This window comes from Bufo gargarizans, chromosome 3 (genome assembly GCF_014858855.1).
Source record: "Bufo gargarizans isolate SCDJY-AF-19 chromosome 3, ASM1485885v1, whole genome shotgun sequence".
In the NCBI taxonomy this organism is placed as follows: domain Eukaryota; kingdom Metazoa; phylum Chordata; class Amphibia; order Anura; family Bufonidae; genus Bufo; species Bufo gargarizans.
The window spans coordinates 232,042,147-232,058,623 of record NC_058082.1 but is presented as its reverse complement, the minus strand read 5'-3'; the positions used below and the strand labels follow the sequence as shown (position 1 = coordinate 232,058,623).

The 16,477-nt window shown below is 43.8% G+C and overlaps 1 protein-coding gene across 1 annotated transcript in view; it reads right to left on the bottom strand.

Annotated features, from left to right (window-relative positions):
• Window positions 1-16,477, bottom strand: part of PCCA (propionyl-CoA carboxylase subunit alpha) — a 476,636-nt gene that overhangs the window by 145,246 nt on the left and 314,913 nt on the right. Inside the window, exon 19 of the mRNA XM_044286403.1 lies at window positions 10,560-10,662. Within this exon, the coding sequence (XP_044142338.1) occupies window positions 10,560-10,662 (103 nt within the window). The remainder of the gene's footprint in view (window positions 1-10,559; window positions 10,663-16,477) is intronic.

Below are 16,477 nucleotides of genomic sequence, written 5' to 3'. Positions count from 1 at the left end.
AGGTTTTAGAGGAGGAAAATAAGAAAAAAAAATATTTCTCATCAGATCCCCAATCAGACCCTCAAGGTTAATCAGACCTTTCCTGTTCCGAATGCCACCTCCTCTCCTGGTATCCAGCGCTCTTACTGCTGCACTGTGCTGTGACCTGACGTCGCACAGCATGGGGTAACAGAGCATGTCTACATCCTCACGCAGTGCGCAGGCCACAGCATAACAAATGGAGCCTGCAAAAGAAGACCAGGAAGTGGCGAGTACAGAGCAAGTAGCAATGTATTCACCGCTCCCTGGTCCTTCCATAATGGAAGCGCTCATTACTATTCACCCTATAAGTAAGATGCACTTACATTTTTCCACCACTTTGGAGGGAAAGAAACAACTACAGTGTCTGTGTGTGTATATATGAAGTAAATATGACAATCACACTCCAATTTCAATGCAGAAAAGTAGTTCTTCAATTAGAATAGGCAACTTCACAGTACGGTGTGACATTTCGGTCAAAACTTGACCTTTATCAAACTCTGTGAGAGAATGTAGCATATATAGAATAAGATGCATAAAAATTTTTGAGGACTGAGAGAGAGACAATCATATAGAAATGATAATATCACATAGATCACACTGTCATACAACTTGCAATAACAGTGAAGGTAAGTGGTAAGTGAAGGGGGCACACGTTTTTATTTTATTTAGAATACTCTTTCATTTAGAATACCATTTTAAGATGTTGACAAATCAGAAACAGTACATTTTCCTTAATTTTCTACAGCTTTTTGTTTTTCAATTTTTTCCGTACTGCTATGAAAATTTGTATATGCTAATTTTGCATACAGAGACCCCTGGTAGATCTCACGCTATGCTCGCTAGGATATCATAGCCCATGTGACTTGTGTTTATACCATATATGAAGTGTCTAAGAATCATTGTTATTGCAAGTTGTATGACAGTGTGACCTATGTGATATTATTATTATTTCTATATGATTGTATCTCTCAGTCCTCATATAATTTATATATATCTTATTCTATATATGCTACCTTCTCCCACAGAGTTTGATAAAAGGTCAAGTTTTAACCGAAACGTCACACCGTACTATGAAGTTGCCTATTCTAATTAAAGAACTACTTTTCTGCATTGAAATTGGAGTGCGATTGTCATATTTACTTCATTCTGTCTGGCCAGGAGGTCAAGACAACCTGTACCCGATCATACGACTAGAGTGCCGCGCCTTTTCCTAAATAAATTAAAAAATTACCGTATATATATATATATATATAAAAAATTAATTTATTTAGGAAAAGGAGCGGCACTCTAGTCGTATGATCGGGTACAGGTTGTCTTGACCTGTACCCGATATACCTGTCCTTATATATATATATATATATATATATATATATATATATATATATAAGGAAAAAAGTGGCAGCAACGTCTAATGAAGAAGTAATTGGGTGCAACTGCCCAAGTGGGAATGAGCAAACCCAGTATATATAAAAATAAATTAATAAATAAAAAAACAGGCAGTACTCCATGAAGTAAAATGAAAAATTATTTATTCACCCATATAGGCAATGCAACGTTTCGGCTCAATGCTAGAGCCTTTCTTAAGCTTGAAGAAGGCTCTAGCATTGAGCCGAAATATCGCATTGTCTATATGGGTGAATAAAAGCTTGACAAAGGCTCCATGGAGTGAGCTGAAACTTTACTGTCTACACATGGGTGAATAAAATAACACCTTTTTTTCACGGATATCTGGGTGCTGCCTTGGCCTTTTCATATATATATATATATATATATATATATATATATATAAAAATAAAATATATTATATATACTAGCTGAAGGACTCTGGTATATTTAATCTATTACATTTAATGTTTGTGTGTGTCGTTAAAAGATATCGACAGTATCCCCCCATAACAGTGACATCTACAGTACACCGCCGCCTTAACAGTGACCTCCACAGCCCCCACCCCTTAACACTGACCCCCCCCACAGTGCCCTGTCTCCTTAAAATGGGACCTCCACAGTAGCCCACCCCCTTCATTTTGACCTTCACAGCAGCCTGCCCCTTTAACAGTGAGTTTCACAGCACACCACCCCCTTGACAATGACCTCCACAGGGGCCCGCCCCTTAACAGTGGCCCTTACAGCAATCTGTCCCTTAACACTGACCTCAATAGCGGACCATCCCCTTAAGGGTCCATTCACACGTCCGTTTTTTCTTTCCTGATCTGTTCCGTTTTTTGCGGAACAGATCAGGACCAGATCTGGACCCATTCATTTTCAATGGGTCCTGGAAATGTGTGCTGTCCGTTTCCTTTGTTCCGTTCCGCATGTCCGTTTAAATATAAAACATGTCCTATTCTTTTCCGCAAAATTCGGATCCTGGTACAATACAAAGTCAATGGATCCGCAAAATACGGAAGACATTCGGATGTCATTCCGTATGTCATCCGTTTTATACGGAATCTGTTCCTGGAAACACATAATTTTTTTTTATTTTTATTTTTTTTTCAAAGAAATCCAAACAACTTTATTTGATTATTGAAATTTATACATGTTTCCATTTTTTGCGGATCCGCAAAAAATGGATGATATACGGAAACATTTTCAGGAACAACGGATCCGCAAAAAACGGACCGAAAATCGGGATATAGGAAAATACTGACGTGTGAATGTAGCCTAACTGTGACCTCCACAGAAGCCTGCCCCTAGGGTGGCCAGAGGTCCAGTTTTAGGGTCCATTCACACGTCCGTTTTTTCTTTCCTGATCTGTTCCGTTTTTTGCGGATCAGATCAGGACCAGATCTGGACCCATTCATTTTCAATGGGTCCTGGAAAAAATCGGACAGCACAATGTGTGCTGTCCGTTTCCGTTGTTCCATTCCGCATGTCCGTTTAAATATAAAACATGTCCTATTCTTTTCCGCAAAATTCGGATCCTGGTACAATACAAAGTCAATGGATCCGCAAAAAACGGAAGACATTCGGATGTCATTCCGTATGTCATCCGTTTTTTGCGGAATCCGTTCCTGGAAACACATAACAAATTTTATAATATTTTTTTTCTTTTAATTTTTTTTCAAAGAAATCCAAACAACTTTATTTGATTATTGAAATGTATACATGTTTCCGTTTTTTGCGGATCCGCAAAAAACGGATGACATACGGAAACATTTTCAGGAACAACGGATCCGCAAAAAACGGACCGAAATTCGGATTATAGAAAAATACTGACGTGTGAATGTAGCCTTAGGCCTCGTTCACACTTCAGTGTTTGGTCAGTGATTTCCATCAGTGATTTGTGAGCCAAAACCAGAAGTGGAGCCTCCACAGACATGAGGTAGAAGGGAAAGATCTGCTCCTGTTCTGTGTTTAGAGTTGCACCTGGTTTTGGCTCACAAATCACTGATGGAAATCACTGACCAAACACTGAAGTGTGAACGAGGCCTTAGGCTGGACAGTCCGGCTTTCAGACTCCCTGTCCTCCGTCTGGGGACAAGGCCTGGACAGACACAAAGATGATCTTTTGGACAGCTCACTCTCAGACAGCAGCGCAGTGCTGTCTGAGCGTGAGCTGCAGGGAGAAAGTCACCCTCACTCCCACCCCTGCAGCTGACAGAAGTTGATTTTTAACTTCATTTTTTCAATCCCATTCGGCTGAGGAGTGGGAGGGGGCGTGGCCTAACCGGATCGGGGGCATGTCCTTTTGAACAGCTCACTCTATGGCCTCATGCACACGACCGTTGTGTGCATCCGTGGCCGTTGTGCCGTTTTCCGTTTTTTTTCGCGGACCCACTGACTTTCAATGGGTCCGTGGAAAAATCGGAAAATGCACCGTTTGGCAGCCGCATCCGTGATCCGTGTTTCCTGGCCGTGAAAAAAATAGGACCTGTCCTATTTTTTTCACAGCCAACGGTTCACGGACCCATTCAAGTCAATGGGTCCGTGAAAAATCACGGATGCACACAAGATTGTCATCCGTGTCCGTGATCCGTGTCCGTTTTTTCCTATCATTTCAATGGCAAACTTGACTTCGATTTTTTTTTCATTTTTCATGTCCGTGGATCCTCCAAAAAACAACGAAGACCCACGGACGAAAAAACGGTGACGGATCACGGACCTATGGACCCCTTTTTTGCGGACCTTAAAAAAAACGGTCGTGTGCATGAGGCCTAAGACAGCAGCACTCTGCTGTCAGTGTGAGCTGCAGGGAGAAACTCACCGTCCCTCCCAACTCTGCAGCGGGCAGAAGTTGATTTTTAACTTCTGTGACACAGTGAGAGGTTTTGTCTGGGAAAACAGGTATTTTCCTCCCAGCATGTGCTGCTGAGCTGATTTACAGCCAGGTGAGATCAAATACCAGACCTGATTTTAAGTGCCGTTCTGGGTTTAGGCAGCCCCTGGCTGTCCTTAAATAGGTAGCTGTGCTCAGAAGCGAGTAGTGTTGGGAGCCTTGTGTCTGGATGAAGGCTTGCTACCTGTTTGGCGTGAAAACAGGTTTGTGCTGCTATGGTCAAGGACTCTTTGAGGCAGAATTGCTGCATGGTGTAAATTAACACCAATACCACAAGGTGACTTTTTGTTTGATTATGAATGCTTGTTTTGTCACTTGACTATACTGTGTCCGCTAATCCTGTCTACCAGAGCGAAACACCACACTTAATTTTTTCAATCCCTGTCGGCTGAGGAGTGGGCAGGGAGTGGCTTAGGGTACTTTCACACTAGCGTTAGAGGAATCTGGCAGGCAGTTCCATTGTCATTTGTTTCCGGTTCTGTTTGACAAGCCCATTGAAATACCGGATCTATCTCTGGTGTCCTATCCGTGTCATATTAATTTTTTTCACATTTTTAAAGGTCTGTGCATTTATACGGCATTATGCGGCATTAATACATTTCAAATGGAAAATAATGCCGAATCTGGCATTCCGGAAAGTGTTCTGAAATTTTGGCCGGAGAAAACACCACAGCATGCTGCAGTATTTTCTCCGACCAAATACCGTAAAAGTGACTGAACTGAAGACATCCTGGTGCATACTGAAAAAAATGCTTTCCATTCAGAATGCATTAGGACAAAACTGAAGCGTTTTTTTCTGGTATTGAGGCCCTAAGACGGAATTTAATACCGAAAAACTTTAATGCTAGTGTGAAAGTACCCTTAGTGGGACCTGGGGGCAGGGTTTTAAGTATGTCTTTTCAGAGTGGCCTGAATGGCCACCCTACCTGCCCCCTGAACTGTGACCTCCACAGCATTCCGCTCCCTTCAGGCCCCTTGTAGATGAGCATGTCCGGATTAGGTCCGGATGCGTTGCGGATACGTTCAGTGAAAACTGCGCGATTTCGCAAGCAAGTCTATTCAGTTTTGTTTGCGATCGCGTTCAGGTTTTATCGCGCGGGTGCAATGCAATTTAATGCGTTTTGCACGTGCGTGATAAAAAAACGTAATGTTTACGAACAACATCTCATAGCAACCATCCGTGAAAAACGCATTGCATCTGCACTTGCTTGCGGATGCGATTTTCACACAGTTCCATTCACTTCTATGGGGCCAGCGTTGCGTCAAAATCGCAGTATATAGAACATGCACGATTTTCATGCAACGCACAAGTGATGCGTGAAAACCAACGCACATGTACACAGCCCCATGGAAATTAATGGGTCCGGATTCCATGCAAGCGTAATGCGTTCACATCACGCATTGCACCTGCGCGGAATACTCGCTCATGTAAAAGGGGCCTAACAGTGTCATCCACAGTTATTAGGCCATGGCTATACTTCAATAGCGATTATCCTGGTGACCGAATTCCTTTAAAGCTCACCTACAGCAGTAAAGAAAAATGGCTGGGTTGTTCTGGAAACCTGGAGTAAAACTGTGTATGTGGAGGCTAACGGCCTGTGAGATTCTATTATCTGATAAGGGTCATGTGACCAAGCTTCTAATGGCTAATGCATTTTTGGGGAATATCTCAGGAACTGTATGTCCGAGAGAGCTGAGTCACTTGACTTGAAAAAGGTTCTGGGAGAGAACCGAAACGTTGTCTCTGCTGACATGTGTGAATAAATTGCACATTTTTCTACTTCAAGGAGTGCCGCAGTTTTTTCTGTGTTATATTGCTGGTCCTGGATCGAGGGATCACTGCGGGCACCGCTACAGCTTCAGCTGCATACTAAGGAGTGCTGCCTGACCTTTTGTTATGCATATATATACATATATATATATATATATATATATACACACACATACACATATATACATACACACACACACAGTACAGACCAAAGTTTGGACACACCTTCTCATTCAGAGATTTAATTATTTTCATGACTATGAAAATTGTAGATTCACCATGAAGGCATCAAAACTATGAATTAACACATGTGGAATTATATACATAACAGAAAAGTGTGAAACAACTGAAAATATGTCATATTCTAGGTTCTTCAAAGTAGACACCTTTTGCTTTGATTACTGCTTTGCACACTCTTGGCATTCTCTTGATGAGCTTCAAGAGGTAGTCACCTGAAATGGTCTTCCAACAGTCTTGCAGGAGTTCCCAGAGATGCTTAGCACTTGTAGGCCCTTTTGCCTTCACTCTGCGGTCCAGCTCACCCCAAACCATCTCGATTGGGTTCAGGTCCGGTGACTGTGGAGGCCAGGTCATCTGGCGCAGCACCCCATCACTCTCCTTCATGGTCAAATAGCCCTTACACAGCCTGGAGGTGTGTTTGGGGTCATTGTCCTGTTGAAAAATAAATGATGGTCCAACTAAAACGCAAATCGGATGGAATAGCATGCCGCTGCAAGATGCTGTGGTAAGCCATGCTGGTTCAGTATGCCTTCAATTTTGAATAAATCCCCAACAGTGTCACCAGCAAAGCACCCCCACACCATCACACCTCCTCCTCCATGCTTCACGGTGGGAACCAGGCATGTAGAGTCCATCCGTTCACCTTTTCTGTGGTTCTGTGGAACCAAAGATCTCAAATTTGGACTCATCAGACCAAAGCACAGATTTCCACTGGTCTAATGTCCATTCCTTGTGTTCTTTAGCCCAAAAAAGTCTCTTCTGCCTGTTTCCTGTCCTTAGCAGTGGTTTCCTAGCAGATATTCTACCATGAAGACCTGATTCACACAGTCTCCTCTTAACAGTTGTTCTAGAGATGTGTCTGCTGCTAGAACTCTGTGTGGCATTGACCTGGTCTCTAATCTGAGCTGCTGTTAACCTGCGATTTCTGAGGCTGGTGACTCGGATGAACTTATCCTCCACAGCAGAGGTGACTCTTTGTCTTCCTTTCCTGGGGCGGTCCGCATGTGAGCCAGTTTCTTTGTAGCGCTTGATGGTTTTTGTGACTGCACTTGGGGACACTTTCAAAGTTTTCCCAATTTTTCGGACTGACTGACCTTCATTTCTTAAAGTAATGATGGCCACTCGTTTTTCTTTACTTGGATGCTTTTTCTTGCCATAATACCAATTCTAACAGTCTATTCAGTAGGACTATCAGCTGTGTATCCAGATGACTTCTCCACAACGCAACTGATGGTCCCAACCCCATTTATAAGGCAAGAAATACCACTTATTAAACCTGACAGGGCACACCTGTGAAGTGAAAACCATTTCAGGTGACTACCTCTTGAAGCTCATCAAGAGAATGCAAAGCATACTCTTGGCATATTTTCAGTTGTTTCACACTTTTTTTGTTATGTATATAATTCCACATGTGTTAATTCATAGTTTTGATGCCTTCAGTGTGAATCTACAATTTTCATAGTCATGAAAATAAAGAAAACTCTTTGAATGAGAAGGTGTGTCCAAACGTTTGGTCTGTACTGTATATATATATATATATATATATATATATATATACACACACACACACACACACACACATATATATAGAGAGAGAAACATTGCTCCTCCTTTAAAAAAGAAATGCAGCATGCAGTAGCTGTTGTTTTTTTTTTTTTTTTTTGGGATGCTTTGCCGACACCGCTGAAAAAAACAGGTGCCAAAAAGAAAATTATATTCTGGTGTTTTTTTTTTTTTTTTTTTTTTTACAATTAAAAACGATTGGGAGCCAAACCCGAACATTCATAGCTAGCTCTGCACTGTTCTCTGATTAATCAACTGTAGATTCTCATACTAAATGATCCCTACAGAACAAAGCTGTGGATTCTCAATAATAACCGTTGTACAAACAAAGAAACCAACATCAAAAAGCAGCAAAACAAGCAACCCCTTTTCTTTGAAGGGATCCAGGTGAAGAGGCATTTTTGCGTTATTGGTGGGTAAAATGAGAATGTAGCATTGAGAATTGGACCTTCAGTCCCTGTGAAAGACTAATTAAGTCCATGTGAGGATCTGTGCTTGAAACACCTTCACACATTAAAAGAGAAGCCACTAGTTACTCTTTTCAAAAGTCTGTAGCAAAATATTTAGTCACAGATGATGCACGTTCACAAAAGTATTTTTTCAATGTTGCAAGCCAAAAGCCAAACCTGGAGGAGGGGGGAGGATTCCATACACCATTATAATTACCGGTAATCTACATTTTACATTTTATCAACAGTATATACTTAAATATTTATATCTCAGGGGCAGCTGACCGGAGTAAGGGCACGGCTACACGGCGACAGCTGTCGCGGCCAGGATCACAGAGAAGAATTAATGGGATCTCTGCGTCAGTCACAAGAAATCCAACACTGCCAACAATGAGGTCTTCACGACCTGTACAATATAGTTATGGAGAAAAACCTTATTTAGTTTTTAGTGGTGGATTTACAGTTACTAATTTAATAATAGTGATTTAGGAAACCTAACCAAACCAAATCTAAGCTGTTTCAAGCTACTCACACAGAGGCGGACTAGGAATTTAAAGTGGCCTTCGAAAAAAACTATAAGTGGCCCCATTTTGTAGGCAGGTCCAAATTAATAGAAGGCATATACCATAGAACATAATACCATAGTGCAAAATACCATCCCAGCAGGACCAAATAACAGTGTAGAACAATATACTGCCCAAAAAGCTGGCCCTCTGTGGTGACCATCAATAGCTACCATCTTCTGTCCTCCTCCAGTTGTCTATGAAGCATGGGGCTTAGTAGGTAAGGGTACGGGCCACAACAGTTGAATTCAGGAGGGCATGTGTGGTTGCTGGCTGGGTACATGACCCTGATTCTCATAGCGTTAATTACTATTAAGAGTTCATTATGGTCAGTGGCAAAGAGGAGGCCTTGGGTGGCCCCCTGTGGCATCGGGCCACCAGGAAATTTCCCTGTAGGGTCTATGGTCAATCCGCCACTGTACTCACATCATCATGTGAGTACAGTACAATAGACCTGCAGTCAGGAACTCACTGCATTGTAAATCAGTATTATGTAGTGAGTTTGTGTCAGAAAAACCTCCATCAATCCGAGAGAGGCAGGCCAACACATAGACTGTTTCCTGGACTGCACACAACAGTGTGAATGAGCCCTAAGGCTGAGGTGACACACAGACTTTTTGTAGCAAAATATTTCCAATTTTAACAATCGAGCTACAGCTGTTAACTAAAGGGACACATTAAAGGAGTTGTACAGTGGCATAATATTAATGATCTATCCTATGGATGGGTCATCAATATTAGGTCCCACTCCTTGCAACATCCCCCCCCGATCAGCTGTTTGAAGGGTGCTGCGCTCATGCAAGCACTGCATCTTCTTAATGGTTTAATTGTACGCAGTCTCCCTTGTAGCAGTGGTGCAGTGTAATTACAACTGCTCATCCCTCTACAAGGGAGACGGTAAACAATGAAAAAGACACATCACTTTCACAAGCGCAACAACCCCTTCAAACAGCTGATCGGCAGGGGTGCCAGGACCTTTGCCGATCTTATACTGATGACCTATCCTGCACAACCCCTTTAAGTTAAATGTAACTAAGCGCACTCCTGTGGACTGCTGTGATCACTTAATAGTTACAATTAATCTTGTACCACTAGAAAACGTGTAGCTGTAACCTTAGCCTCAATGAGAATACAAATAAACTGCATATTGTAATACAGGGTAACATGTAGGAGTAGTAATACAATGGTATTTAAACTCTTAGATTGTCATGCATTAGAGATTTCAAACTAATGTACTCTGAATTATAGCAGCCCTCACAAAGTCATAAGTTAAAATGACAAATCAGCAACCGATCTCTGCTGTCACCTGTTGCCTAGTCTGGGTTTCCAATGATGGTATGCAAATCTGTTTGGCATGAACAACTTTTTAACTACAGAAATCGACAATGAATTAAAAAATAAAACATAGATCAACTTTTAAAAAGATTTCTGTCATCAGTCAGAATCTGTCCTGCTCGTTCATGCTACAAAAATGTGCTGATTGTAGACAGAAAATGGTCGAAATTTGCCTTTTTGGCCTTCAACAATCTGTAGTTTATGACTATGACCAGGTTTACTTATTTTTCTTGGGATTACACCTAAATAAAAATTGTGAATTACTTTTCAGTAATGAATACACTCCTTCAAACCTCTTATCTGAAACATTACAAGCATAAATTAGATTTTAAGATACTCACAGAGAAATGATCTTTCGACTTTGTAACTACAACAGAATGGGCAGCACCATCCAGTAAAATAGAAAGGTCCCAGCTCTTCAAATCATTCTTAGCTACTGGAACTCTAAAATGACAAGACCAAAGTGTTCATTCAAACAAATATCCCAAAACAGTTTACCAATACAACATAGCATGCATGAAAGTCAAGTTATAAACAAATGACTTTTGATAAAATTACAGTCAACAGGAGGAAAAATATCAATTTTCTCGGTAAGGCGCTCTCAAAGGGAGTCGGTGAGCAGTTTTGACCACAGCGCAAGGTACGAGTGCCAGGGAGTGCAGACGAACATACCTTTTGTAGAACTTTTATTATCAGGGGTAGTGTGTATATTAGGCTTTATTCTGCCAAATTCTGATCTCTAAAGTACCCATGGTGGAGCTTCATTGTGACGTGTTCTCTGCACCGAGATGCTTCACAGCCTTTCCCTTCTGCAGAGGGACAGCTGTAGCAGTTGCCTGCTTGGATGCTATAGTAGTCATTCACAGAAGAGGAAAAGGATTGTAAAGCAGCGAACACATCACAGTGAAGCACCACCTCCTGGGTACTTGCAGGAGCAGACACAGGTAGAATAAAAGCCCATTAACACTACTATTAAACGCTCCACTAACTGTGTGTTTGTCCTGCTTTGTCAAGCCCCTACCTAGTGCTGTCAGCAGTTCTGCATGGTCAAAACTAATGACAGACCCCTTTTAGTCACACTTCAGTGTGATTATTTAGCCACCATTTTACTACACTCCTACAGATCTTCTGAAACAAGATCTATAAATCATTCAGTGAGCAGATAGCAAACACTGCTATTCTGGCCAAATCTACGCCAGGTAATAAGGGAAAGTATCCTCTGCTATTATTCAAAAATTCGATTCGGCCGATCAGATTAATTTTTTGAAAAAGATTTGGTTTCATTCGAATTTATTTGTGGCGAATTGCGTTAAAAAACAGCTATTTCCTGGCTGCAGAGAGCATTTATAGTGGTGTAAAACACTGTGCCTTGCAGTAACACGCATAGGGAGTCTGCTGTGGTAGTAAAATAATACTGTAAAGATTGATGTGCAGATGACAGGCATCGCTCTTAGAATCACTGCACACTTCACTTATTCGGGCAGTCACGGGGCCAAAACTGACCAAATAACTCAAGTATGAACTCAGCCTTACAGGTTGATGTTAGCGCCAAGAAGAAGCGCACTCCTTTTACAACCTCGTCTGCTGATTCCACATAAATGTCTACAGAACCTGTTCTATTAAACGCTTATGCAAGTAGAGCCCGACAGAGTGGAGAGGGCGTCAGCAGTAAATTTGGGCTGACGTCCAAATTGTTGCCCTTCCATCAGAACAATAACCCCCAAAAAACAGATCCTGTCTGTTGAGCATCCGCCTCGGTCAGCATTTGGTCAGTGATCCATTAATATTGCTAATGCCAAAAAAACAGGAGTGGATCCAAAACAGAAATGACACGTGAATGGAATATTTGCAAATGTTTTGTACCCACTCCTGCTTTTGGCTACCAAATTACAAGCCAATTCTGATGGGACCATACAGGCCTTACAGCTGCTACACAGACAGGATCCGTTGTGCATCTCATTTTTCCTTCCTTCTGACAGATCAGAAGAAAGGTTAAAAATAGTGGCCCAGTCATGAAGCGGGGAGCGTGGGAACAGCATGAGAAGTCCACAGAGTGGCCCGATGACATAGTGGTGAGGTGGCAGCAGCAGCATGAGGAGACCACTGAGTGGCCCAATGATGGAGTCTGGAGGTGGCGGAAGCATTCGGAGGCCACAGAGTGGCACAATGACAGAGTGTGGAGGTGGCGGCAGCAGCAGCATCAGGAGGAGGACACAGAGTGGCACAATGACAGTGTGGAGGTGGCAGCAACAGGATCAGGAGACCACAAAGTGGCAAGGTGACATAATGTGGAGGTGACAGCAGCATCAGGAGACCACAGACTGGCATGGTGACAGTGTGGAGGTGGCAGCAGCATCAGGAGACCACAAAGTGGCAAGGTGACATAGTGTGGAGGTGACAGCAGCATCAGGAGACCACAGAGTGGCAAGGTCACAGTGTTGAGGTGGCAGCAGCATCAAGAGACCACAGAATGACAGAGTGGGGAGGTGGGTAGCAATATGAGTACCAACTGAAGATGGTGAAAGAAGGAGTACTTAGCATCAGATGTGTGGCATCAGAATAGTAGCTGAGGCAGGTAGCCAGATGAAACCGGTCTCTTTTTGTCAAAGTGTTGGTGTGGCACCATGGATGATCTAGTCTGATGCTTAAGGCATTGGTGGGTGGAAAACATGGCTGATCCATGCCTGATTTATCTTGACAAAGGTCAGTCTCTCCACATTTTGGGTGGACAGGCGAGTTCTTCTTGGGGTAACTATGGCCCCTGCGACACTAAACACCCGCTCTGATGCCACACTACTGGCTGGGCAGGATAGCTTTTGCAGGGCAAACTCTGCTAGTTGCAGCCACATCCAGTCTGGCTGCCCAGTAGTCCAGCGGATCTTCAATGTGGGGTGGCAGGGTACTGTTCAAGTATGCCACCACCTGCTATTCAGGTACTGCTCCAGGTCTAGCTGCTGGTGAGTAGTTTCTTCACTAGGCGGGTGAAGAAAGCTGCTCATCAGAGACTCTAGACTCAAGTTGTTGCTGATGGAGCTGGAACTGCTCCCCCCCATGCCCTGCCACAACAACCATGGAAGAGGAACAGAGGGCCCCCCGGTCAGACCTGCGAGAGGATGGATGATGGCGAAGACAGGCAACTCACTACATAGGATGTCTCTATAGTAGTTCAGTTTGTCCTCCCTCTCAGCAGGTGTAAAAAAGGCCCCCATTTTGGACCGGTAGCAAGGGACCAACAAGGTGGAGAGCCAGAAGTCATCCCTCTACCGAATGGTTACAATTCGGCTGTCACTACGCAAGCGAGCATGCAACGGGCCATTTGTGCAAGTGACTCATAGGGACTACCTGCCTCCATCTCCACTGCATACTGCCACGGTGTGTCTGGGTCCTCTGCCTTGTCTTCCTCATCGCCCTGTAGCTCTTCTGGCTGCTCCTGTTCCTCCTCTCCTGTCACCTGTGTGTGAAAACCACAGATTCCTCCTCCAGTTCAGCCCCCACAGGGCTCATGTGGCCGTGAGATATAGGTGCCACGTCTCCAGTCCCCTGACCAGCCAGATTTACCAGCAACTGTTCCAGGACATGAAGCAGTGGAATGACGGTGTTCATCCCGTAGTCCTGGCGACTGACAAATAATGTGGCCTCCTCAAAAGACTTGAGCAAACAGCAGGTGTCACGCATGAGCTGCCACTGGCTGACATCGAAGTTAAACAAAAGAGCACTCCTGTCCGCTTGGATCATCAACAAATCGTTTATGGCCTTTCTCTGTTCGCATAGTCAGTCCAAAATATGGAGAGTGGAATTCCAATTCCAATGGGTGGAAACGTAGCATATCAGCATATGTTGGGGGATGCCGTTCTGCCGCTGCAGCTCAAGTAGGGTGTGCTTTGCGGTGTACGAGTGGCTAAAGTGCATGCAAAGTTTCCTGGCCATTTTTAGGATGTCTTGCAGATGGGTGGACAACCAGATTGAACACGTGGCTCAGCCCCCGTTGACGCAGCACTGACACCATGTTCTTCCCATTCTTGGTCACCATGGTTCCAATTTTGAGCTGTTGCAGAGAAAGCCAGGATTTGATTTCTTGATGAAGGACACGGAGCAGTTCCTCCCCTGTGTGACTCCGTTTGCCCAGGCAAACGAGGTGCAGAACAGCGTGACACCGCTGTGCCCTGTACATGTTGTATGCTGGAGGGTCACTGTGAATTGTCCCTGCAGTGGAGACTGAGAACACGGTGGAGGATGAGGAGGCAGAGGTGGACATAGTCGCAGGACCAGTGATATGACAACGTGGAGGCGGAAGCAGCGTCACCTGGCCAAGTTGCTGGTGTGGCTGTGTAAGAACCACATTCACCCAGTAGGCTGTAAAGGACATGTATTGTCCCTGGCCGTAGTTACAGCTCCACAGGCTGGTGCTGCTATGCACTTTGGCAGGAGCTTCAGGACCAGCAGATAATGAGAAGGACAGACAGCTCCCTTCGGCTGAGGTGGTGGAGCCTTGACTGCCTGAAACCGGGGGCGTGGCAGGTTGAGGAGAGGTGAGGGCACAGGGCCTGCTCCCGGGCCATGCTAACTAAGGGTTGTGTCTGACGAACCCGACGACTCTTGGCTGGGGGTGTCTGATGTCACTTGGGACGAAGTGGATGACCAAAGTCAACCATTCAAGAACCGCTGGGTGCAGGTCAAGACACAACCGACAGATGACACTGGGAGCTCAGGCCTCTCGCTGCGACTCCTGCTGCCACGCTCCCTTACTCTGCTGCGACCTGTGCCTGCGCCAGAAACATTTAGGCCTCTGCCACTCCCCTGTCTGACATACTGTTAGATCACAAAAGTGTCTTTTGGTTAAAAATTTTTTTTCTTATTTTCCTTCTCAAAAACGTAGGTGCGTTTTATGGGCCGGTGCGTCTTATAGGGGCGAAAAATACGGTATCATCTCTTTTTACCACTTATACACGCCACAAAAGGCTTTAGAACATATAACTGCACCACTGAACGGCAAATAGGTCCATATTTTTTTCCAGTTATACACTCCACAAAAGGCTTTGGAATATATAACGGCACAGCTGAACAGCAAATACCATTTTCTTTTTTCCACTTATACACTCCACAAAAGTCTTTAGAACATATAACTGCACTGTTAAACGGCAAATATATTTTTCTTTTCCACTAATACACGACAAAAAGGGCTTCAGAACATATAACTGCACCGCTGAACGGCAAATACATTTTTTTTTGTGCCACTAATACAAGCCAAAAAGGGCTGCAATTTTCGCACTTCACCACACAACGGCTAATAAGCTTCCCCCCCCCCCCCAAATTACACAAGCCAAAAAAATGCTTTAGAACATATAATTGCACCGCACAAGGGCAAATAAGTCCTTGTATTAAACCCTGTTAATGGCTGTATCAAACAGCACTTGAACCCCACTAACAAGAACAGTTTTCTGGAATTACAGAGCTGGATAATGGCAATTTGGATCCCCAGTCAGTGCAGCAAGGTGTAATAGGATTGTTCCTATTACTCAGGCTGTAACATCCACTACTGAACCCTGTTCCACATAAATGCTGTGGAATGATTGCTCCCTATCCTTTCCCTACACCTTGAATAATCTTTCCCTGAACTTGTATATAGTTTTTTAAGACAACTTATCCCCGATCCACAGCCCCCAGTGCCTCTTTACCAACCCTCCAGTGCCTCGGATGACAAAAAAATATATAAATCACTTAGCTCTCCTGCTCTGGGCACCGCCGCTCCACACTGCCCTTACTCTTCATCCTTCTCATTCTGCTGTGCTGTGAACCGGCGTGCAAAGCTTGAGGTCAGAGAGCGCCTTCACGCTGTGTGCAGCCACACCACAGCCGAGGACCAGGAAATGGTGAGTACAGAGCCTTCACCGCTTCCCGTTCCTCTGGTACTAATGAGCGCTTACATAATGGAAGCGCCCATTAGTATTCACCCCATAAGACGTTGGGACATTTCCCCCCACATATGCACAAAGTGATTTATATTATAAGTTAAACACAGGTGATATTTATGTGAGGGTGGGAGGATCCTGATTAGGGCGGTTCCCCAATTTTATTATTTGGTACTACGTGTATATAAGTAGGTTCTTTATTGTTATAATTCATATGAAAAAGACCTGTGAAGTCGAAACGTTGCATGGTTGGTTAATAAAACATATATGACTGAAGACAGAGAGTGCTGCGGTAATTATTTTCTTTTATGGATTACTGGGGGCCCGTCGGGCTTAGAACTAACACTGCT